General features: G+C 38.3%; 1 protein-coding gene and 1 long non-coding RNA gene across 36 annotated transcripts in view; one reads left to right on the top strand and one right to left on the bottom strand.

Annotated features, from left to right (window-relative positions):
* ZNF438 (zinc finger protein 438) overlaps nt 1-22,019 on the top strand; it is a 183,599-nt gene extending 161,580 nt beyond the window's left edge. For 31 of the 35 annotated variants that reach the window (XM_081298823.1, XM_081298794.1, XM_081298812.1 and 28 more), the window contains 3 exons: nt 5,089-5,172; nt 14,731-16,552; nt 17,905-22,019. In XM_081298823.1, the coding sequence (XP_081154949.1) occupies nt 5,089-5,172; nt 14,731-16,552; nt 17,905-18,523 (2,525 nt within the window). In that variant the 3' untranslated portion in view covers nt 18,524-22,019. The remainder of the gene's footprint in view (nt 1-5,088; nt 5,173-14,730; nt 16,553-17,904) is intronic. The other 4 variants (XM_081298811.1, XM_081298818.1, XM_081298817.1 and 1 more) reach the window with 1 other exon arrangement.
* On the bottom strand, nt 1,860-22,089 carry LOC308651559. The gene is made up of 4 exons (XR_014022585.1): nt 21,991-22,089; nt 13,195-13,271; nt 3,627-3,681; nt 1,860-2,044 (listed from the first exon to the last, which is right to left on the bottom strand). It is a non-coding gene; the product is annotated as an uncharacterized lncRNA (long non-coding RNA).
* Between the last annotated feature and the right edge of the window lie 2,094 nt (nt 22,090-24,183).

The following is a 24,183-nucleotide window of genomic DNA, read 5'->3' as shown; positions in this document are numbered from 1 at the left end:
TTTTTTTTTTAACTTTACCCTAGTAAGAAAGGATAAAGCAGTACACACATGTATTGTGAAAGCAATACACATTCAGTAGAAACCAAATTTAAATTTTGAATTTTGATCTTTTCCTGGGCTAGCAATATGTGGTATGACACTCTCATAAGAAACTCTCCTGACATTTTCTCATGAAACAAGCCACAGTTTCCAATCAGCCATGAGATCACAAGTGTAAGTATCTAGTAGTCCATAGTATACTGTCTCTGTTCTCTAACTTACATGTACTATGTAATTTGTCTTCTTGTTTCTAAGAAACTCTTCCCCAGCCTTAGGTGTATAAAATACATTTTCCACTTGTAATTTCTTCATCTTAACAATGGGTTTATTAGTATTTGACCTCCTCATAAGTGGAAAAGCACCTATATTAGGAAGCTTCAAGTTCTGGTGGTGAATCCTAGTTTCCCAGTTGCCTTCAAAAGATGATTTTCATCATTGACAACAAATATTTCCAGATTTTTCTTGTAATGAAAGCTCCATTTGTTTATTTTTGAGAACATGTCTGCCAGATACCCAAATCTGACTGTGTTCTTTAAATATATTTCAACACACATCTCTCAGATGTTCTTTCAGATAGGAATGCTTTTCCTCAAGGCAGCCATCATGCTTCTTTGTGAACCATTTCATCACACAAAATAGTGAAAAGGCATGTGCTTAAGGATCAAGATTTAATGTAACTTAAAGTTCATACTGCTTGTTTATTGTTCTACTATGAGTGTGACTGTGGAGAATATGACTGTTTAGTTTGCTGTCAGTGCCTCAATTCAGACTGGGGTGGTAGAGCAATTTTACCCAGTATTTCTTTTGCCCTATCAGTGCAGCACCGTAGACATCAACACAGCAGAAAAGGCAAATGGTATCTCAGTATTAGTATAAAAATAAAGTGTTGGGACCTTCTCCAAATTCTGCACACCATTTTTTAAGAAACACCTTGCTAGTCTAATCCTCTCTTGCAAAGAAGAGAACCAAGACCAATAAAAAATAAGCATTATTATCTCAGATTTATTCTAGCAGTAAGTACAAGAATCAAAGCAGGTCTCTGTTCTCTAACTTACATGTACTATGTAATTTGTCTTCTTGTTTCTAAGAAACTCTTCCCCAGCCCCAGAAGGAACATTCCCCTGATGAAGCCACACATCACAGCACTGGTGTTTTATCATGTTTACTTAAAAGAGCAGGACTTGCCACATGAGGAATTTAGAAATTCTTTTTAACATTTTTAGACCTTTTCGTTCAGTCCTAATGTTCTTGGGTGACCTTGGTTTTCCTAGCAGGTGATACAGGATTAGGAAATATCTAAGATATTTGTTTTATTTTTTAATTATAAAAGACCTTAGTAATAGGTTTTTATTCATTTATTTTTGCTCATTAATGAAAGTGCTCTGTCAGTGCTTAAAAGTTTCATGAATTTCTTATGTAATTTTTGCTTTAGAGAACTTGCATACTGGTGGGGCTGGGGTTATGGCTCAGCGGTAGAGCACTCGCCTAGCATGAGTGAGGCGCTGGGTTTGATCCTCAGCACCACATATAAATAAACAAATAAAATAAAGGTATTATGTCCAATTACAACTAAATAAATATTTTTTTTAAAAAAAAGAACTTGCATACTGGTATAAACCTAATCTGTAAAAGGAATCCACCTGTATAAGAAGCCTGGCTTTTAAGTGTTAAAGCATTGAAAATTGCTCTATATAAATTTCATTAACTACCTGCCCAGCACCCATGCTATAGAGTCCTGTTAAAACAAGGAAGCTTTCTCCCCTGCTCCAGTAGTTACACTGCTGATCAGAAAAAAAGTTTGGTCAAAAAGATTTTTATTTTCTCCACATTGAGATGGGTTATGTGACACTCACCAGCCTTTGGAGGAGCCTAATACATAAATGGACAAATTGCAAAACACCTTAGTGTGTTTAGAGTGAAGGAAGAAGAGCTGTAGTGCCAGACAGGTCTGGGTTCAAATCCATCACTCCTCAGCTTTGTGATCCTCCAAGAAATTTAACTGTAGCTAGAACAAAAGATAGAGCCCAATGACCTTTTACTGTTTTTTTTTTAAATATATTTTTGTGTTTAGCAAAAGCATAGGAGAAAGCAAGACAATACAATTGAGAATTAATAATTTCTTCATTCAGTAAATATATACTGTATTGTGCAACTGCCAGATATTGATTGAGCGACAGTTCCTGCAATGAATGAAACAGCACCTGCTTTTGTTACACTTATATTCTAATAGGAGGAGACTAGACTATAATATAATATCATGATATTATTATACCACAAAGGACAAGACAATTAAAATTTAAAAAAGAAAACCGAAAATGATCCCATGGGACTGAGCAGCTACTTGTAGACAGATTGGTCATGAAGGGTCTCCCTGAGTGCTGGAGAGCTCAGTGGTGGTCTCAGTGGTCTCCCTGAGGCACCACTAGGAGCACTAGGGTTAGTAACCTCCATCTCTCTGTTCTAATGTGCATATTTTTTAAATTCTAATGTTTCCGGGCTTGAGGAAGAGAAGCTGTATATGTAGAATGATAGTATTTTACCTTCCTTTCTCCCATCCTGGAAAAGTTATTATTTGTGTGGTTTTAATCAAAGATAGAAGGTAAGTTTAGAAGTGGGAAAAAGGGTCAAGGAATGCTTCCCTCCTACTGGCCTCTCTTTTTTCATTGAAATTCAATGTTAAAAACCTGTAGCTAAAGAGACAACAGCCCTGCTTGTGGGGGAGTGGAATTGAAAGTGCCTTGGAAAAATCTGGGCAAATCCCAGTTAGGAACCAAGGGAGTCTGTTAGGGACAAGTAAATGGATTGTGGAACAGGATTGTGGAACTGATTTTGAGACTAGAAAGCTTGTAATGCTGTCTAGTGTCATGGTGGTTGAATTCTGCAGCACTAATTAACAAGCAATGGGAGTAGAGTATACAAGGTGGGGGCCAGTTGGGGAAGGTGCCATAGGAAGACAGCAGTGGGGTAAATCTATGATCGTTTGGGAGTGCCCATGATGATCAGCCATGAAGCCGGTACTGGAAAACTAGAATATTACCTAAGCTTACACATAAGCATGGCCTAGGACAAGAGAACACAGGCAGGTAGATAATCATTCCATCTCTTAGTGAAAATGAATAATTAACTCATACATACTCCTAACTAGCAGATTAGATTAAATGTTCCCTTCAACCAGATTTTATAGTTACAACCAAAGGAGAATAAAGAGATTGGTGGAGGAGAAACCAAGCTGAACTCAAAGAAAAGAAATCCAAAGTAGTCACCAAAGATTTCAAACTTTGATGACTCTTGCCTTTGATGCTGGCTTGGGTCAGAATCTGATTATATGAGGTCTACCTTGGAGTCATATTCAGCTGATCTGATTAGCTCCACCCAGGTAACTACTATACCTCTGGTTATCTGAGTGTCAATCAGTACCTAGTACCTCATTTTCTTTTTCTTTATTTTCTTCAAAATATTAGTATTGTGGGTGGTCTTTCTTTGTTAAAGAAAGTTATGCCTTGATTAAAGAAGAAACAGTCAAGACTTACCAGCAGCAATGTTTAAAAAATGATTATCAGTGAAACCATAACAAGGGAATACTTTACCTCCAAAAGATCCATGGCTGTCCAACCTCTTGCATTGGTACTTCAAAATCATGAGCTGAATGAAGTATAGAAAAACTTATAGCAAAAATGTCGTAAATCAGTGTGAGTTGAAGATAAATCAAATGTGAAGACAAAGCATCTATAAGACTACAAAACAGTGGGACATTTTTTTTTTTTAGTTCTGATAATAAAACCCAAGGTCTGGTGCATGCTGGGTAAGCCCTCTACCACTGAACTACCACCTCACCCCTTGTCTTTTAAGTGCAGTTTACATATGCCTCAAAAGTGCCCAATCTATATAAAGTAAACCTACTTTTGAAATTACAGTATAAAAAGTAATAATTGTTGTGATTCTTTTTAGCATTACTGAAACATTGTGCTCTTAACCGCTTTAGTTTCATAATCATGGTGTTTAGACCAAAAGCAAGAAAGTTTCAACCTTCTGCATGTGTCCTAGTTTAATTCTTCCAGCTGACTACATATTCTGATGTTCAAACCTTGTCTGTTTATGCCACTAAAGAAAAGTTTTTCTTCATCAACTGCCATCTCTCTAGTCATACCCAGTATATAACTATTGCAAATGCTATATAAATATAAGACTAAAAAAAGAAAAAGCCCGTTGATCTCACTCCAGTGAGAATGGCAGTTATCAAGAATACAAGTAACAATAAATATTGGTGAGCATATGGGGGGGAAAGGTACACTCATATATTGCTGGTGGCACTGCAAATTGGTGCAACCACTCTTGAAAGCAGAATGGAGAGTCCTCAGAAAGCTTGGAATGGAACCATTTGACACAATTATCCCAGTCATCAGTATATTACCAAAAGGACTTGAAATCATTATACTATAGTGAGAGCCACATCAATGTTAATAGCTAAGCTATGGAACCAACCTAGGTGCCTTTCAGCAGATGAATGGATAAAGAAAATATGCTACATATATGCAATAGAATATTAGCCATAAAGAAGAGTGAAATTATGGCATTTGCCAGTAAATGGATGGATGGAACTGGAGACTATATGTTAAGTAAAATAAGCCAATCCCCCCCAAAAAAACAGGCCAAGTATTCTCTTTGATTCATAGGCACTAACACAATAAGCAGGGAGAATAGAAGTTAATCAGATTAGACAAAGGGGAATGAAGGGAAGGGAGGAGGGATGGGAATAGTAGAGACAGTAGAATGAATCAGACATAACTTTCCTATATGTTCATATATGAATATATGACTAGTGTAATATTTAATATCCACAACATGTACAACCACAAAAATGGGAAGTTATACTCCATGTATGTATAATATGTCAAAATACATTCTACTGCCTTGTATAACTAAAAAGAACAAAGTTTTTTTTTTTTAAATCATCTTAAGGAAAATTTTAAAAAGAGCAACTTTTATTGGTTGTTGAAGATTGCTTGCAATGAGAAATTTGTTCCATTTACCAAAGTTTTTTTTCTATAGGAGATGATTCCATGTCCACCAGTCCTGTTGAGAAACACCTAACTCCACAAATGCTGGACTCTCCTAGAAAGACAGTCTGCACAGGTATTTTTTGTGGGTGGTAGAATGTCAGATTAAATGATCTGCTGCTTTGACCATGTGAAATGTTTTTATCAAGGTTTAAATTTCAACTGGAACTCAAGTGAATATTAGCAATTTTAGTAATATTAACAACAAAAAGAATAATGAGAAAATGGGGTTAAAGCATTTCAGAAGTTTCCATCTGTTTTGCTGAGTGTCCTTGAAAAGTCATTAACTCTTCACAAATTTTTATGCTATTCATTCATCCCTAGATTTGGGTAACGATACTAACTTGACTGCTGTATAATAATGAATAAAATTTTGTGCATGCTACAAGTTATTTTTCCAAAAAGATAAACAACTTCTTTCTACATGTATTAAAAACAAGTATCACATCCAGTTTTCAGCTGTTTTTCATCAGAAGTTCTTGAAATCAAAATAAGTCCTCCCAGACATAGGAACTAATAAATAGGGCTCAATTAAGATGAAGAAGACACTTGTTGAAATTGAGAAATATTAAAATGTATTTTAAATGATAAAGCTTTTTAAATTTACTTTTCATTTGGTACATTAATTATGTGTCCTCAAAAAGATAGTTACTTGAATTTAACAAACCACTTGTGTAATTTTCTTTTATTGTCACTATTATTTGAAGTAATTGGCTTTTAAATTCTCTCATAAAGAATACTTGTTTCCTCTTACTTTCTGATATATTTATGTATCTGATTTATTCAGTTAATGAACTGTATTTCCCCTTTGGTGCCCAACTCTTCTTTCTAAATTCAAGCTATCTTTACATTTGTTAATGCTTTACTCAGCAAAATACTAAATCTATAACTATGTGCCTTCAAAACTTTGGTTGCCCTGTCCCTACCCACTTTGAGAGCCCACATCTTTTCACTCCTGAATTGAGAAATCATGGCTGTTATTCTCACTGTCTTCCAGAGAAGTGGCCAGTATCCCAAACCCCACTCCAGGTGGTGCCTTCCCTCACAGGGCCACTGAGATCTGGCCTGACTCACTCTTGCTAAACTGAATGCCTGTTAGTACTTTCTTTCCTGCTAGGTTTAAGAACAACAATTGGAATAGGAAAGACAGTAGAATGAATCTAACAATTTTCCTGTGTACATATATGAAAGTACCTAAGTGAATCCCATCATCATGTACACCCACAACAATGAGATCCTAATTAGAATAAGATATATTCCATGCTTGTTAATTATATCATAATGGATTCTATGGTCATGTATAACTAAAAAGAACCAATAAAAATTTTTAAAAAGAGCAACAATTGGCTTCACTATTCTGTATAAACAAAAGCATGGAGTGTCCCCACAAAATAGCTCTTTGAAATGCACATGTTAACTCCTGCTCACACTGAATTGTTAATCCAATTAACACTTTGTCAACTGACATACCGGGTGGGGGAGGAGAGGGAGTAAGTGATACTGACAGGATGAATCATGTTAGGGATGGCTGAGCTGCCCAAGTGGGTGTCATCAAAGAAACTGCAGAGAAAAAAATATAGTTTTATGGGGATCCTCATTAGTGAATAATAGCTATTTTGTCTCACTTTCCTTCATTTACCTCTCAAAAAGGAAACATTAGTTTAAAGATTCAGAACTATTTCCATATGATGAGCCCTCAAGTTCTGTGCTTATTTTCCCACATTAAATAAGCATCAGAAACTTAATCCTTCCTGGCAAGAGAAAATGGGAAACTATCTGCTAAATGTCTGTCTAACATGATAGGAACCACCCTGGCACCTTCATGGATATTTTTCTCATTTAATCCCAGTAGCTAGTGTACTGTTATGCCCATTTCATAGATGACAATATTTAGGCACAACAGAGTGACTGGACAAAGCCAGGCATCGAAACCAAACTGTTTGAACCCCAAAATTCAGAGAGTATAATGGTGGCCATAACTGTGCACAGTAGTTTACAATCTATACAAGGAGGAGCCGGGAAAGCCTGTGCAGACAAGAGGGCCAGGATTTGGATTCCAGCACTGCTGTTCACCAGCTTAGAAATCTTTACTAGAAAATGACTCAACAGGAATTCCTCACTCAGGTTATCATGGAGATCAAATGAGATAATGCATATGTTTTTTTTTTTACAATACCTGACACAAAATATAACTTATCATTAGAATAATGTTTAAGCAACAGTCATCATGAAAGAAACTCAGCTCTCAGAAAATAAGAATTCCCTTTCTTGCTAAGGAGGTGAGGAGTTCATTGTTTGACAAACTTTCACAGGGTTGTGCTAAGTGGAAGGTGCCTGCTAGGTACTGGCATTAGGAGAGGAAGGGAGGGAGTTAGCCAAGAGCATAGGTCAGCAAAGCAGGACAGATGTGCCAAAGGGAATGGACAATTAGACACAGGACACAAATGTCCAGTTGGAAATGTGCTTATCTCAGTTGGGTCTGAGATAATGATGACTTCAGGCCTTCGTGCTGGAGATACAAGAAATGATATTTGGCAACTTGAGTACTTTGAAACAAAAGCACACTTGTGCCTATTGCCAGCACATTTTACAGTGCACACTCCACAGTCAACACTCAATAAATTCTTACTGACTCTGCCTATTGCCGCAGATCCTGGACAGCACTAAAAGATTGAGTAGGCAGTGGCTAAATGTGTTTATAGTTTTTTGACAAAATTAAATTGAGCTCCCTTGTGTTATGAGACATTATTTTTATCCCAAACTTCTCCAGGATTTTACCACACTTATTTTAACCACAGACCATCTTGGGAAACAGTTTGAACCCCAACTGAAATTTATTATTTGAATTCCAAATGGGAGAGAAAACAGGGATGCCAACAAATAAAATTGTAAATAGGGTTTTTAGCTAATAAAATTAAAACCTAAACAGCACCTAAAAATGTTGGCTCCTTAGAGGTTGATTTGGCAGCACTTTCATTCTGAGCCTGGATCCAGGGGGCCTGTTTCAAGAGCGAGGACACTCCCCTGCTTGTTCCATCCTAACATGCTTAGCAGTAGGCCCGTGGGCCCCAACAGATGGAATAATGGAACTCTGCCCAAACCCAGATATGAGTGGGAACAACTTTGTTTAGAAGCAACAAAGCAGGCCTCAGTTCTGCCAGTGGAAATCAGGAAGTGAGTTGTTTGTAGCTATCTAGAGAATTGCCCCATGCACTTGTCTCTTAATTATGCCAGCTGCTTTGGAAAGAGTATGATAAAGCTGAGTTAGACATTGGCACCTAGTGCTACTGAGCTCTCATTCTTCCTCCCAATGCTTCTAACATGCAAACAATATCCATCAGATCCAATCCTCTGGTGATGGAGGAGGTGGAGAACACATTTTGCACATTCTCCAAACAAATGTCTGGTAGTCTTTCTGCATTTGTTAGAATCCTATGGACAGTATGTGGCAAATGTGACTCTAAAAATTGGCTTGTACTTTCAGATGACTTAATTTTCCATTAATTTTCTCTTTCAAGTGGGATTTCCAGAAGTATCAATTTAATGGTAATAGGAATTTTTTAATAAAGCCAGTTCTATTTCAAATGTTTTTTTTCTCCTTAAAATTCAGAAATGGTATTATATTTTGGAATTAATTAGGATTCCTTTGTATTTAATTTTCCGCCTCTGAGGAAAGAATGAAGGAAAATCACTGCTTCAAATTGGAATGGAACAGATAGGGTTCTGTGGACCTTACTTGTTTCTTAACTTCCTCAAGCTTTATTTTTCATAATATTTAAAAAGAGGGAACTATAGTACTTTCTTGTGGAATTAGAAGACCTAGCCTAGGTTCTAGACCATTGTAAGAACTCGGCATCTCCCAGTTCCCTTTTACTCCACAGTTAGATCTATTTCTCCCCAACTGTAAATGTCATTTTTCAAAATAGTTACTTTAATATGCTTAACAGATTAAAAATAGCCCACATTTAAAATCCTAATATTAAGTATTCTCATTGAATAATTGTACAAAATTAATTTTACTGAGTAAGCCTTTTATGTTTTCAGTTAATAAAAGCCCATGTTTAGTACCGGAGAGTCCTGTGAGTCTCTTTAACTCTGTTATGGGTAATTTCGTAGGATTTTCAGAAATTATGAATGTCAGTGGAAATTTCTACTGCTCATTATTTAGTACAGAGTTCTCTAAGATCTGTAATTTAGTAGGTGCAGGTGAGGGTTTTTAGATCACACCATCTGTGAAAGGCCTTGTAAATGTGTGGTGGAAAAAACCACTGTTGTAGCTACATTGCCAAGAAAGACTTCCTACAATCGTACTTTCTTAATATTTTAGAGTTTTAAAATTTAATGGCATTTTCATCTTCTCTAAGGACTCCTATTGTTCAAACTACTTTAAAAAAAAAACTGAAGTCAATCTAGCATAACTGACCTTTATTGCAAATTGCCTTCTTTCATCCTAAAGAAGAAATTGTTTGGAGGAGCAATTCTCAGGACTCCACTTGTCCTTGGGAGGTAATGAGCTAAAGAGCTCTCATACTTCTCAATGCTTAACCTCAGGAGGTAGTATGTGCTGCCTGTCAGATTACTAGATTACTTCCTTGGTCATTAGCAGTTCTTGCATTAAGTAGTCAAGGAAAATAAAAGACATGAATCATTCCCTTGTGCATATCTAGATATAGTCATTTAGGCGTAGCACACACTCATCACGAATATCCCAAAAGATAGTGCTTTTAGAAACTACTTCAAATAAGTAAACTTTCATTTTCCTTTCATTCATTCAACAAATATTTATGAGCATCTCCTATGTGCAGGCAGTGGGTGTTAAGTGAAAATAAATGCCTGTCCTAGTTCAAACATTCCCCCCGTTGCCCCACTCCACAAAAGTCCGCCACTAACTCTAGTCTCTTCTGTTTCCTTTTAGAACTGTTCTGTACATATACAGGAATATATTTATGTGTGTATCCCCCAGCTTTTTCATCTAGACAATAGAATACTATGAATCTCACATCTTGGAGAGTATTCCACATCAATCTAATTCATTCTTTTTTTACTGCTGCAAAGTGTTACATCATATAGTTGTATGATTATTTTATTAGCACTCTGTTGATGGACATGTAAGTAATTCCTGGGGCTTGGGGTATTTTTCATACATTTTTTGTGGTTTTTCCTCTTTCATTAGTGGAGTCCTAAGCCAGAGGCCTGACTCAATAGGTGCCGACAAACCAGGTTCAACTGCACAGCAAAGGCAGCCTAAGTCCCTGTTATACTTCTGCCTTGCGTTTCTTCTAATGCACCAGTTTCATTCCCTTTCTCTAATGATTCTGGGAAATGGGACTTCTAGGAGACCCTCATCTTTTTGTGTACTTCCTGATAGATCCAGGCAGGCAAAAGTAAGTAAAATTTACCCTATAAAGCCTTATCTTCACAGTCTTCACAGATTGTGATTAGCTTGTGATGATTGAAAATGAGCCAGCTAACAAGCTTTTCTACCCCAGCCTCCGTGCCTTTAAATTCAGGGCGCTTGGGAACTGACTCACTTGGCAGGTGCTAGACCTGTCATCCAGGCTCTGTCAGTTCAGGCTGCCCACACTGCTCATACTGATCTGTGTTCTCCCTTGCTGGAGCCGACCTGGTTACCCTCAGGAGTGTCCTTTGTTCCCAACCACAGACAGCCACACAATGTAGAGACCTTTGAATATCTGACATAGCACATTAACTTTAAATATGTCATAATCAGCTTATTCCATTTTGGTATGGCTTTATAAAGTACATCCAGTTTCATTTCTGAAACCCTCAACTCTTAGAAGGTTGCTTTCTTTTACTTGGTTATTTAAAAAAAAAAAAAATAGGAAGTTCCTTCCCAACTCAAGCCTTTAGAGATCTTGAAGTGACCTTTGACACTGGTTGACACTGGTTGTTGCTTCAGCTGCATCTTCTGTTCTGTGTGGCTTCTGCTCTTCTTCATGTTGCATTACCATGCTCTGCCTCTGAAGTTCAGCTTTTCCATGTTCCTCTCTTCACTCTAATCTCCCTACTCCTCTCTCAGTGTATATCTGTTTTCTTAGAGCAATTTTTTCTTCAGAGACCACTTGTTACTGTGACTACATCAGTTTACACACCAATAGCATAATTTACTTTTATTATTATTTTATTATTTCCTCTGATAGACAACTGGCCTTACCATCTCCTTTGTTTTAAAGAATTTGATTATTATACTGAACCACTTCCTTATTCTGGCAGTTAATGGAGTTAAATTGGGGGGGGGGGAGAGAAGTAGTAGTTCCAGAGATATATCCTCTCTTTCTTTTGTTAATTTTCAAAATTATGAAATGTTAAAGGTTATTTTTAAATTGTTTCCTCCTTTTTCCATTTTAAAAGAAAATTGCTTGGGCATAATCTATCAATTCTTGATTTTTCTCTTTGGTCACTTTATCATCACTTAACAAATTCCACAAACATTTATTAATTCCTACCACTTGCTGGAACACTGTACCAGGTCCTTGAAGACAACAGGCAAACCCCTTGCCCTCAAGGAATTCATTTATTGAGGAAAGGCAGACCATACACTTAGTACAATAGATAAACAGATGTTCCAGAGAAAATTAAAGCCAGAAAAAGGAATGGGTTGTTGCATTGGTCTATTTTTTATTACTATAATGAAATACCTGAGGAAGGCTACTTATGAAGAAAAGGAGCTCCAAATTTGGAGGTTAGAAGTCCAAGCAGCACAGGGTAGATGGGGTCAGGCTCAGGCTTTTGTTAATATCCCTCTCATAAGAACTAACCAGATTCCCAGGAGAATGTCCTCAGTCCCTTCAGAGGGCATGACCTTCCCACCCTGACCCAAGGACCTCCCCCTAGGCCCCACCTCTTAAAAGTTCCACAGCCTTCCAATATAGCACCCTGGGAACCAAAGCTTCCAACACATCGATCCCTGGGACACAAACCACATCCTAACTGTGGCAGAAATTCAGAATGGTAATACAGTATTAAATAAAGTGATCAGAGAAGAGTCACAGGGAAGAGGTCATTTGAGCAAAACCTTGAAGGAAATGATGCAGCAGGTACTAGGGATTTAATGTTCTGGGCAGTGGGAACTTCAAGTGCAAAGCACTGAGGAGGTGCCTGTCTGGCACATTTAAGGAACAACAAAGAGGCCATGATGGCTGGAGGGAAGCAAGTAAAGGAAATGGCAGAGTCACCCCTGAGACCCAAGTAGCCTGAGGCTTTTAAGGCCATTGCAGGGACTTTGGCTTTCACTCTGAGATGAAGAGCCATTGGACAGTCATCTGTGAGCAGGCAAGTAAGGTGTTATGTCTTTTGCTATGATGTATTATTGTCATGTTTTGAGAGGATTTATGACTGAATAAAGACAAAATAGCCTTTATTCTAGCTCTTTTTGCTGTAAATATTTTCTGCTTAATCATTTAGGAGTAGGAATCGACATAAATGACCCAATGTATTCTCTTCTGTATTTTTCCTACCCCAGATTTGTTGTATAGATGCAAAGACCATTATTAATTGTTAATATAATTATTTAATAAGCCTTATCTCAGGTCACCAAAAGCTATCAATAATTGTAGGCTTTCTGCAAATTCTGTGCCTCTTGATTTAATATATTTATTTACAACTCCAGTACTTTTCTCAAAAAGATGAGAATATGAGGCTTAAAATGAAAATAGAATTTTAAAATTAAAATTATGAATAAGGAAGGAAATATAGTAATGCACAAAGGTGGGTGTTATGAAATGATTGGCTAATCAGTTTGTCCTGAACCTCATGGTGACAAAACTAAGAAAGAAAACAACAGACGATATGATTATCCTTGTCCAACTTTTCCAGAACAGCACAAGTCCTTTTACTTCTTACTCTAATGTGCAATGTTTCATAGCATCCTTTTCCTATTTCACCACTGATTGCTTTTAATAATTGGCCACTCTGCTTCCCAGCTGATTCCTACTACGCTACTTATGTATTTGAAGCATGTCAGTCTTACTAAAACAGTCAACTTCCTGATTGAATCATTAGTACACTAACTAGGTATTTAAACTGAAGTTGGTTTTTAAATTTTTAATTCTGTTTTATGAGATGGTCAGCTACCTACCTGTGTTCACATCCCTGGCATCCTGGAAGCAGATTGTTCTTTGATCCTTTATGCACAATTCCAAAATCTAAAAAGCTCTGAAAACAGAAAAATTTATCAAAAAATTGATAAAAACCTGAACTGAAATAAGACAATTTAAAGATCTTCATGTGTCCACTTGTGGATACTCACATATTTTGCTATGAGAAGTGTCAATAGGTTTACTTATGGGCACCTCTGAATGTTATGTAACATTTGATATATGCTTCTTATTACTTTTCTAAAATTTGAAAGTGTAAATTGCAAAACACATGTGGCTCCGTGAGTTTCAAAAGGGTTTTTAGACTTGCAATGGTCCCAGTTTCTAGACTAGTGTAGGTGCCTAGTAAATGTGAGTTGAAGTGAAGTTTGATTAATATGAAGTACTTAGAAACGAGAAACTTTTCTGCAGCCAGCCTTGTGACCTTGCAGCCTCAGGGAATAAAATAGAAGATTCAGTTCTTAGAAGCAGGGCCCCTTAATTGTTCTCCTAAGGTTGTAGAAATTGGTCTTTGGTCAGGCTAATAAATCGAGGGAGAACGAAATGTTATTCTTTCAGTTAAAATTGTTCCTATTAGTATCCTAGACGGTGCTTTTTGGGTGATTCATGTGTTTTTTTTAATTTCATCTCTATGTCCTTACTTATCACTTTGTATCTTATTGTTTTTGTTCAACATTTTTTAAAGGTGTCACATCAGCTTTTTTAATACTGGTGATTAAATTGCAAAAGCGCACATAAACAGTTTGAAAGGTGTGAGAAGAAATTCACAAGTCACATGGGGAGACAACAACAAAGCTAGCATTCAGTCTGGAATTCATCCACAGTGCAAAACAAGTTACACTGCCAGTGGGTCAAATGGTGTATCCTGAAATTGAATGAAAAATGAGTTTGATATAAGAAACATTTATTTCATACCGCAGAGACAGTGGGTAAATCAAGATTTACGCTTTACCCTCATAAAGCTTAAGGATAATAGGGAAAGCAGGGCATGTATATAAAGTAAATAAAATATACAACAGAATATACCAGAGGAAACTTTGCAGCTCAGGATATCAGGAAAAGAGGTGGGGTTGCCCTGGCTTGTGAAGAATCATTAGTACACTAACTAGGTATTTAAACTAAAGTTGATTTTTAAATTTTTAATTCTGTTTTATGAGATGGTCAGATTGGGCAAATGAAGAGGATAGACTTTCAGAATAGAAGGAGGAGGACAGCATCCCACCTCTTTAGAAGCTCTATATTTAGTGGTGGAGACACATAAACACAGAAATCATTATGGGAAACAGTCTGTATTATAGTAGGGGCTGTGGAACCATGGAAGAGAATAATAATCCTTGGTGAAGCTGGCCAGGCAGGAATTCACCTTCAGGTTGGGTCTTGAAGGGCATGGGCATTTGATCAGAAGGGTAAGAGGTACATCAAGGAATCTGTTCTAAGTAGAATAAGATGATTATGTGAACTCTCAATAACAGGACAGTTACACTACAATAACTTTTAATGTTGTATTATCATTTCAGGCGAATCAAACAACCCTTCTGGAACAATACAGAGTGGGAAAAGTTTGCAGAATAAGAGTCAGTTTAGGACCATTGCACCAAAAATTGTGCCCAAAGTCCTAACATCCAAAGTGCTGCCATGTCATTCACCATCACTCTCCGATCAGGGGAATCTGGGGCCCGCCATCAAGCCACTGGGGATGCCTGCCCAGAACTATGCTCTGATGCAAGTTGCTGGCCAGGAGGGAACTTTTTCTCTTGTTGCTTTGCCACATGTTGCCTCAACTCAACCAGTTCAGAAACCTAGAATGCCTGAAAATCTTAAACTGCCTATTCCCCGATATCAACCCCCAAGAAGTAACAAAGGATCAAGAAAGAAACCCATCCTGAGCCCTCCTGAGAGTGGCTGTAGCAAATCTCCTGCCCAAACCCAGATGTGTCCTCAGATGTCTCCTCCTACATCTGCCCAGCCTGAACTTCCACATAAACCCAGTCCATGTAAGCAGCTGCCATCACTAGACAAAGCCCCAGCCAGCATCAGCACAGCTATACTGACAAGTGGCAGTGGCCATGGAGACTCGAGATCTCCAGTGACCAACAACCATGGAAATGCGACCCCTCCTGCCACCTCAATATTCTCTACATCAGGGGAGCCCTCAGCCAAGCAGAGTTTCCCAAAGATTTCAGAGAGAGTAAACTTTACAAGCAAGAAAATACCCAGTAAACCTTCTCCTATTGCCAGTGAAAAACTTAAAGAACAAGTTGATCATGCAAAAGCTATAACCAGTTTATCACCAGCCATTTTAGGCAGTACAGTTCAATTGATCTCTTCAGTCCCCAGGGGTAAGCTGCCAATCTTACCCTACTCTAGAATGAAAACAGCAGAGGTTTGCAAAATTGAATCTGATGCCAATACTGCAGATTTTTATTTACCTGGGACAGACTGTGATAAGAGATTCTCCACCATGGAAGGCTTTAATGCAGCCACCAAAATGGCCAGTAAGACACCTGTTCCACAGGTGTCAAAGCAGAATCTTTGTGAAAGTGCCTTTTATCCAGTTACCAAACTAGATCTCAACCACAAAACAAAATTGAATGGTGGGGCAGCAAAGAGAAGAGGAAGAAAACGAAAGATACCAGATGAAATTTTGACATTTCAAGGAAAAAAGAGGAAATGCATTCTTAATAAATGTAGAGATAGTAAAGAGAGAGCAAAAACTGATCCCCAAGAATCCAGAGACCAAAAACCCGGGGTCCTGAAAAAATACCGTAACATTATGCCTAAACCTGTAATTGTTGTGTCTGCTTTGGCTCCCCTACCTTCTCCTGCAGCTGTGCTACCATCCCAAACGCCCAGCAGCCTGGGACAGGACACTTTGTTAAATAATTCTAAATATCTCAGCTGTAAGCAGAATGACAACCCTTCCTCTAAGCCCAGCTCTGTATTCAGAAATGGATTCTCTGGCATTAAGAAACCTTGGCACAGATGTCACGTTTGTAACCACCACTTTCAGTTCAAACAGCACCTTCGAGACCACATGAATACACACACCAACAAACGGCCATACAGTTGTCGGATTTGTCGCAAGGCCTATGTACGTTCTGGCAGCCTAAGCACACACATGAGACTTCATCACAGTGAAAACCGTCTGAAGAAACTTGTGTGTTGTGAGTTTTGTGCAAAAGTGTTTGGTCACATCCGAGTCTATTTTGGCCATCTGAAAGAAGTGCATAGGGTCGTGATCAGCACTGAGCCCTCCCCCAGTGAACCACAGCCAGGGGCCATGCCAAAGAACAGAGACAGAGATGCTAGTATGCAAGCGATGGAGGGAACCCTGGAGAGGTGAGTGCCAATGGAGTAGAAGTATGGCACAAAAGCCTGTTTTGATATTGGGGAAGAGGGGAAGATTTCATATTCAAAAAAGACTTTATAAAAACATCTCTCAGGTGAAGATTTCATAAGGTAGTGTTCCCCCTAGTTCAGTAAAGAATGATCTTATTTCTCTTTGGTGTCTGGTCAGTCATAATTTTTAATTACTCTAACCTGTGTATGCCAAGGCAGAAATGCTAGTTTGAGGTGTGCTCAGAACAATTGGGCTTCAGAAAGTTATTCTTGCATCTGAAAATGAAGTAGTAAATTATCATATATAGTTCCTGATAGTCTTTACAAATAATCTTCCTCAAATTTATGTGCATAGGATTTCTATCTAAGCAGCAGTATCTGCCTATAAAACAGGGTGACTCTTGATGGGGTCTCCAGGGGTCTGCTGCATCAGCCACACCCTAAGGTACCCAGACCTAACATGACCCATTTTTCCCATCAGGCCAGATTAATCTGTCATTCCTTTTTGCAAGTACTGCTTCCTCACATTATAAACAAATAAGCTATGTAGTTTGGAAGCCTGGCAGGCAGACCTTAGAGCAGTAATGAACCAGGCAAATGCTTTCAGTGAGGGCTGTGTGTATCCTCTTTCCACCAAGGTGACAAGGAGTTTCACTAGAATTAATTCTTAGCAGCATCATGAAAAGAAAACTTTTTCCAGCACTTTCAATTCTCTCTCTGCCTCTTGTTTTTCACTGTTTCATTTGCTCAACATATTTTCTATTCAATTTTGGCTTACTCTGTCATATTCGATAAATAAGGGGTGCCTATTCTACTACTTCCTTGCCTGTGTATAGTTTCTCTTCTGCTCTCATGCTTTTCACTAGTGTACAAAGAAACCAACCTTCTTGTTTTCCTGTTGTCAGATTTTGATGTTTGAGTAAAATGTCCAAACTGCCTTTTGTGCTCAAGGATAGGGAGGGCAACATTGAGTGGTGGGGCACAGTTACCTTCAGTTGCAGCAAGTAACTCTGCAGCACCTGACTTGACACTCCCTGATTATTCCCTGTTGAGTACCCCTGTTCCTGTGGGAAGCAAAGAAGAGGGGCTTGCCCAAGAGAAGCAGAAAGGCATAGTCACTTCCTAAATGAACCCAGGTGTCCTGAGAAACAATGTGTGACAGTTAGCTTTCACTGTGCCCTCTGCTAGAGTCCCTTCCCAGGCTCTGGCTTTCTTGGTTCTTTGTGTTTACCCCATTCTTTGTACTTCTCATTGTAGGTGTGTTTTAAATCCCTAAGGGCTTAGAACTGAAAGGAAAAATTCTAATTGTGTTTTTCCACGAAATCTTATATAGACTTTTTCCCCCGTTTCAGGGAAAACAAGTCAAGCTTGGAAGAAGACTTACTTCTAAACCAGGCAGATGAAGTCAAATTACAAATCAAATGTGGCCGTTGTCAGATCACTGCTCAGTCTTTTGCTGAAATAAAGTTCCATCTGCTTTATGTTCATGGAGAGGAAATTCAGGGCAGGCTGCAAGAGGGAATCTTACCAGGCACCAAAGGAGCTCCTCAGGAGGCTCTGGTTAAACATGCTGCTCCTGACTGGAAACAGCATCCTGAGAGAAGAAGGCAGGTAAAGGCTTGTTCTTCTGAGGAGGAGTTCCGTGCATTTCCTAAATTGAAAAGGCCACTCTATCTTCACCACCAAAATGGTGTGGAAATACTCATGGAAAATGAAGGAGGCCTACCAGGAGCAAATGAGCCAAGGGAACAACCTCAGGTCCCTGAGTGTCCCAGCCCCCACACCATTCTCCTCTGGTCCCATTCAGGCTTTAACTGCCTCCTTTGTGCCCAGACACTGGGAAGGAAGGAGGAGCTCTTCCTGCACTGGGAACACAGACATAACTGTGAGGACCCTTCCAAACTTTGGGCTATTTTAAGTACTTTCTCGAACCAGGGAGTGATTGAACTTTCCAGTAAAACTGAAAAATGAAACCCTGGGGTAAACTGGGGTTAAAGAGAGTTTTGCTAGCACCTTTCTATCAAAGCTTTGTGTTTTATGGTGGTACTTAATTTTATGAATCAAACAAATTAGAATCAACATTAATGAACAAAAGTAATTTTTGTACATAGTTTTATTTTCTTATGAAATAAAATATATGCCCTGGATGCATATTTTTCTAACCATATGCAGTCTGATTTTAAAATTCTATGTACTGGCTTTATTTTATCTTAGACTTTATTTCAGAATAAATTAAAAGATCAAAATTTGGAGATTGAAATGTAGAGGATTATAGGTTGTTCTTCAAATAACTTTCAGTAAAAATGTATGCGTGTGAGTGTGTGTGTGTGTGTGTCCTTTTTTTTCAGATATTTTCTACTTACGTAGACCAACAATGTGAAGAATTTACATGTGGCAATTCCATTTCATTTCAAACCATGGTATCAAATTAGATGGTAAATGTTGATATTTATTAAATTCCCTGGTGTATTTGAATATGCTGCCAAGCAGTCTTTTCATAAGGTTGTCTTCTACCATCATTTGAAGTATATGTTTTTAACACTTAATTTTTTGTGTGATTTTACTATTTTCTTAAATGCATATTGCCTTGAAGATAACTTGGCAAGTCTCACAGCTATAATGTTCCATATCAAAATAATAAAGAATTTTTAGCATTTCAGCTAATAAAGAAATCCACTTTCTTAGTAAAAGTTGTTTTCAAATAGTCTTTGGGGCCAGAAAATTTGCAACATGGAAAGTGAACTAGATGGTTCAGTCCAGATGTGTAGGTATCTCAACTGCTCTCTCACTCCCAGGTAACTTCAGAGGGTTGTTGCTAGCTGATCAATTTTAGATACAACTGTACCTTTCAAGCCCAGAGTCTCTTTGAAAGTCAAGAGTAAATGATTGCCTCTTTAATTCCTGGGAAATTACCTTGAATCAGAAAAGTTGCCATTTGAAGTTTCTGGCCATCCTGGTTGCAAAATCATTTTCTGAGACAGGAGAGTCAGAGCATTCATCCCACTAGAATCGCCGGTTTTGCATGAAAGTCCTGTGCGTGTGGTTAGCCCTGTTTGCCGAAGGTTGGCCCAGGCATGGTCATAACATTTTTCTGTGATACAGGAAGTTACCCAACAGAGGAAGCACTAAATTCTGATAAGCTAGTGGGTCTTAAGTCATCTTTTTAAATGTCTAGTTCTAAAAGAAAGTGGTCATAGGCACCATGTGGCTAAAATAGTGTAAAAAGGGAAAACTTCATCCCTGCCTTGTTAGCAAATAGTTTTGTAAATTTAAGATAAAGAGTGTTAAGTTTGAAATTCTCTGGAGGATTTTGCCATGGTTTATTGATTGATCAGATTGTACCCATTTTCAAAGAGATAATATCAGACCTACACTATTTTATAGATTTAGAATAATGAGTAATAATGAGTTAATATTAATGAGTTAATAATAATGAAGTAGCTGTACCACTCAGTACAGTTGCCAGTTTGTTTCATGGAAGATTGAAGACATTACAAAATGAGATCTACCCAAGAATATTACTTGAACCTAAATTCAAACTATGAAATAATTTGCAGACTGCTCAGTCCTAAGATACTAAGTAGCATTTCAGAAATACCAGTTGGTCAGGGGCAGAATAGTGAGTGTGGATATGTATGGAGGCCAAGATTGCATCACCCAGCCAGTAATGAGATGTCTAATATCCCCTTAGTCATGGAGACACCTACCTATGGCCTGCATTTAACCACATATTCCCGGAGCGAGAGTGTAGATAATCTCTGGAAGGAAACAAGGAGGTATGAATGGGACAAAGAACAAAGGTAGACAGAATATATGATTGGTTCAGGATGAAGGTCTCAGGCAGGATCCCCTTCTAGAACACATTTCAGAGCAGTAGCCCTAGAGGCCTAACTGAATTTAGGCAAGTCATCTGTCACTGGTCCACAGGGGACAGGGAAATAGGCAAGAAAGACTGGAGAAGTCAACACTCATTTTTTAAGAAAACTCATTTTAAGAGAGAAGAGAACTTGGAGTCCAGATGCCGCTCAATGCCTGTGTTCCAATTGTTAGCCTCTGGAAACACTCTGCATTACAGCTCGAGCAGCCACAATGCTATCCAAAGTAAGGAGTTTCTGGCCCTTAAAGCAGTTCTTAGAATGGTGGGAAGAGGGGCTATTACTGAGGAGGTAGGAAGATGAGGGAGGGATTTTGCTAAAGTAATTTTGGAAATGGTTCAGGGCCTCCCTAAGGTGTAGAAGTGTTATTGGCGCAGTCTAACCTGTGCACTTAACCTAAAGGTCATGCAGTGTAGAATAAAGCTCTCCAACACTTACCCTGTAACCTCTCTGAGGGTGTCCCTTTCTGAGGCCCCATTCCCTCTGCTGTAAAATGCCAGTAATAGTCCTACCTCAAGGCATTGTTTGGAGAGTCCAAGACACTTGGCAAGTTTGGGTTACATAGTAACAGGTGGCTGGTATTTATTACACTTTTGGCCAGATTTGAAAGAAAAGATATGTTATATAAGATAAAACAGCTCAGGTAGACCTAGAGATTTCAGGGATGAAAACTCTACTGAGAACCACAGAATTTTGATTCATTACATAAAAAGGACATTTTAATTTGTGGGAGAGGGCAGATACTGGGGATTGAACTCAGGGGCACTTAACCACTGAGCCACATCCTCAGCCCTATTTTGTATTTGATTTAGAGACAGGGTCGCACTGAGTTGCTTAGCGCCTCATGTTTGCTGAGGCTGGCTTTGAACTCACCATCCTCCCAAGCCTCTGGGATTGCAGGCGTGCACTACCATGCCCAGCTTACATTTTAATTTTTAAATAACTAATAAAACTAGCTTGGATTGCATGGAGGTTTGGTAAATGTCTATTTAATCAGTATAGAAAGCAGAATTCACTAAGTGATCTCTTTTCAGACTCTTATTTGGGGGCTCACATTTCTCAGGTCTCAGCCAGGATGGCACCTCCTTCCTCTGGCTTGCTCTCTGCCCTCTCCTGGCCCCTGATCTAACTGTTGTCATAGTTCTCCCCACCCCATCCAGAAACTGGCAGTGGGCTTGTTCTACTTCCCATGCTAGACCATAATAAGCCTCTTGAGGGCAGGGACTGTGCCTTTGTTTACCATAGACCCTAGAGGGTCCAGTACCTCCTATGGAATAGTAGATAGTTGTTGGGGGAAGAGGAATAAGTGCATCAACATCAGATAAATGCAAAATTACCACTTTGCTTTTTACATATAAATCAGCATTAGAAGCAACCAAACTTGTAAGCTAGGAACATATCAAGGAAAATTTGGTCTTCAACTCAGCACATTCATTTTGCTTAATGTCTTTTGCTTCTTGGAAAATTGGCTCAAAGCCAGCAAAACCAGATTTTTTTTCTTTTCTTTTGGCCCAAAATTATTTCTGAAAGTTACAGCATTTTAGATTTGTATTGTTTTATTACCTGTCATTTTTATTCATGTCCCCTTTTGTTGCTCTCTCTTCTCTCTCTCTTGCTGGACCTCTTCCTAGTTCAGCTTGACTGTTCCTCTGTTAAGCTGCACCTCATATGGAAAGCTCTCTCTTCATCAGCACACCATAAATAATCAAACCTGGGTGCGTTCCATGGCCTTCTCTGGCTACAGACTCCTCCCCTCCCCAGCTGTGCGGCTCTAGTTTTCTGTGGCCCCAGTGACATGATTGTTGGCAATAAATGCTCAACTTCATTTATTTATTAGAATTCTCAGATCTGTCCTGGTTTACTCCATTCAAGTTGCTGACATGCTTTGTTAGGTACATATTTTATAGAGTTTCCCCTTTCTACTGAGCTCCTGAGAAAAAGTGCCCTGGTAAGGATGAACTGGGATTTAGCAGAACAGGTTTTTAACTTCAATATGGTTTTTTTTTTACTGACCCTTGGACAATCAGCATATAATCTGGTGTATATTTTAACCATATATACCTCTTCAGGAATGTTGCTTTTGCAGGTGAAGTGTTCATTCTATTTCCTATTTGGCCATAATCGTGGTTATCTCCATAATAAAACTATAACCACCATTTCTCAGGCATATTTTAAATTTGTGTTTAGTATGCAGATGTTGGCTTGGAAATCCATCACATTTTTTCATACTATGAAGTGTGATAATATTTCAATGTGTTGCTTAATCCTAGGAAAAATGCTCTCCATTGAAGAAAGTCAAACGTGACAGAAGTGATGTAAAGATTACTTGTTCTAATTTTGATAATATGAAGCTAAACAAGTGGCCTTTTTCTTAATTAAATTTGCTCCCATCTTCAAAATTATCCCACCCCCAGTTAACAGTAAAGAATTCATTTGTAATAGGATGGTAACTCTTGCCTTTTTGTAGCACGTTTCAAAAATAATAGATCATGTTTAATAAGCCAAATACCCGCTAAGTACTACTCAGAAGATTTCCCCTTCTTTCATTAATTAACTCAGTCTATACCTTAGAGTTACAAGGAAAGACACTATGTCTTCTATAGGTATTTGTAGAGACAGCAATGAAAATGATCTGGTTACTATCTGAGTTGTAATATGTATCTTACTACAGAAACTTAGCCATGGAAGAGATCCAGGTGACTCAATCACACAAACTGCATAACCCTCCCAAAGCTCTGGGTAAATAGTAATATTTAAGGGTACATTCTTAGAAAACTAGCACACCCCCTTTTCCCACTCAAATCTGTATTAAAGCACAGTTGAATTCTTCATAGGACATTCACTGAACCAAGCCTTTTTGACAATGATTACCCAAGAAACGTTATCCTAAAATCTCCAAGAAGACTGTCTCTCAAAAGACTTATTTATTCTACAAATTAAAATAAATAAATAGACTTAATTATTCTTTCCTGAAGTAAAAAGAGGAAAGGAAGAAACAAGAGGACAGGAGTCCTGTTTCAAGACGTGGTCTGAGTTGCTTTTAGTGATGGAAGGTTCCGTGGGGCACTATAAGGGTAGGAAAAACCAAGCAGCAAAAGGTCATTAATATTTTGGTCCACCCTCAATAGAGACAAATTGGACAGTGTCTATCATAATGCCAAAAATGTTCAGACCTCCTCTTCTAGGGATTTGCCCTGTGGATAATTACTGCATACGTGCATAGATAGGTAGATGAGGGAAGTTGTTCACTGCAGGATTGTTTATAATAAGTGAAAGACTACACACAGCTGTTATCAAAGCTGGTCAAAAATATTTAGAGTCCTCCATAATGGACTACTATGCGGTAGTACAAAAGACTCAAGTAGCACTTTATGCGCTGAAGTGTGTATTATGTGAAGAAAGCAAGGTGCTGAACAGTGTACAGTGTGCTTCCATCTGCTTTTGAAGAAGAAGGAAAAAAAGAGGCAAAAAGAGATATAGGTGTGCTTGAATTTGCATAGAGAATTTATGGAAAACGACTTCATTTGGGAAAGGGTTCTTTTGTACTCAATGTTTTTTGCTGCATTTTATTTTTTCAGTTAAAAAAAAAACAATTTTACCATATTAAGGGGTAGCTATGCAGTTATCAGTAGGACAGGCCTCAGCAAAACTGTTAAAGAAGGAAAATCTGTCTTACCCCACCCCTGGCTTTAGTGCCCCTGTGCATCTTACCTAACCCTCAGCCCCTGCTGCCTCACAGTCCTGAAAAGACAATGA

The sequence above is a fragment of the Spermophilus citellus genome (genome assembly GCF_964194105.1).
Source record: "Spermophilus citellus genome assembly, chromosome: 6".
In the NCBI taxonomy this organism is placed as follows: domain Eukaryota; kingdom Metazoa; phylum Chordata; class Mammalia; order Rodentia; family Sciuridae; genus Spermophilus; species Spermophilus citellus.
Note: the sequence above shows the minus strand (reverse complement) of the source record. Positions and strands in the feature narration are given on the sequence as shown.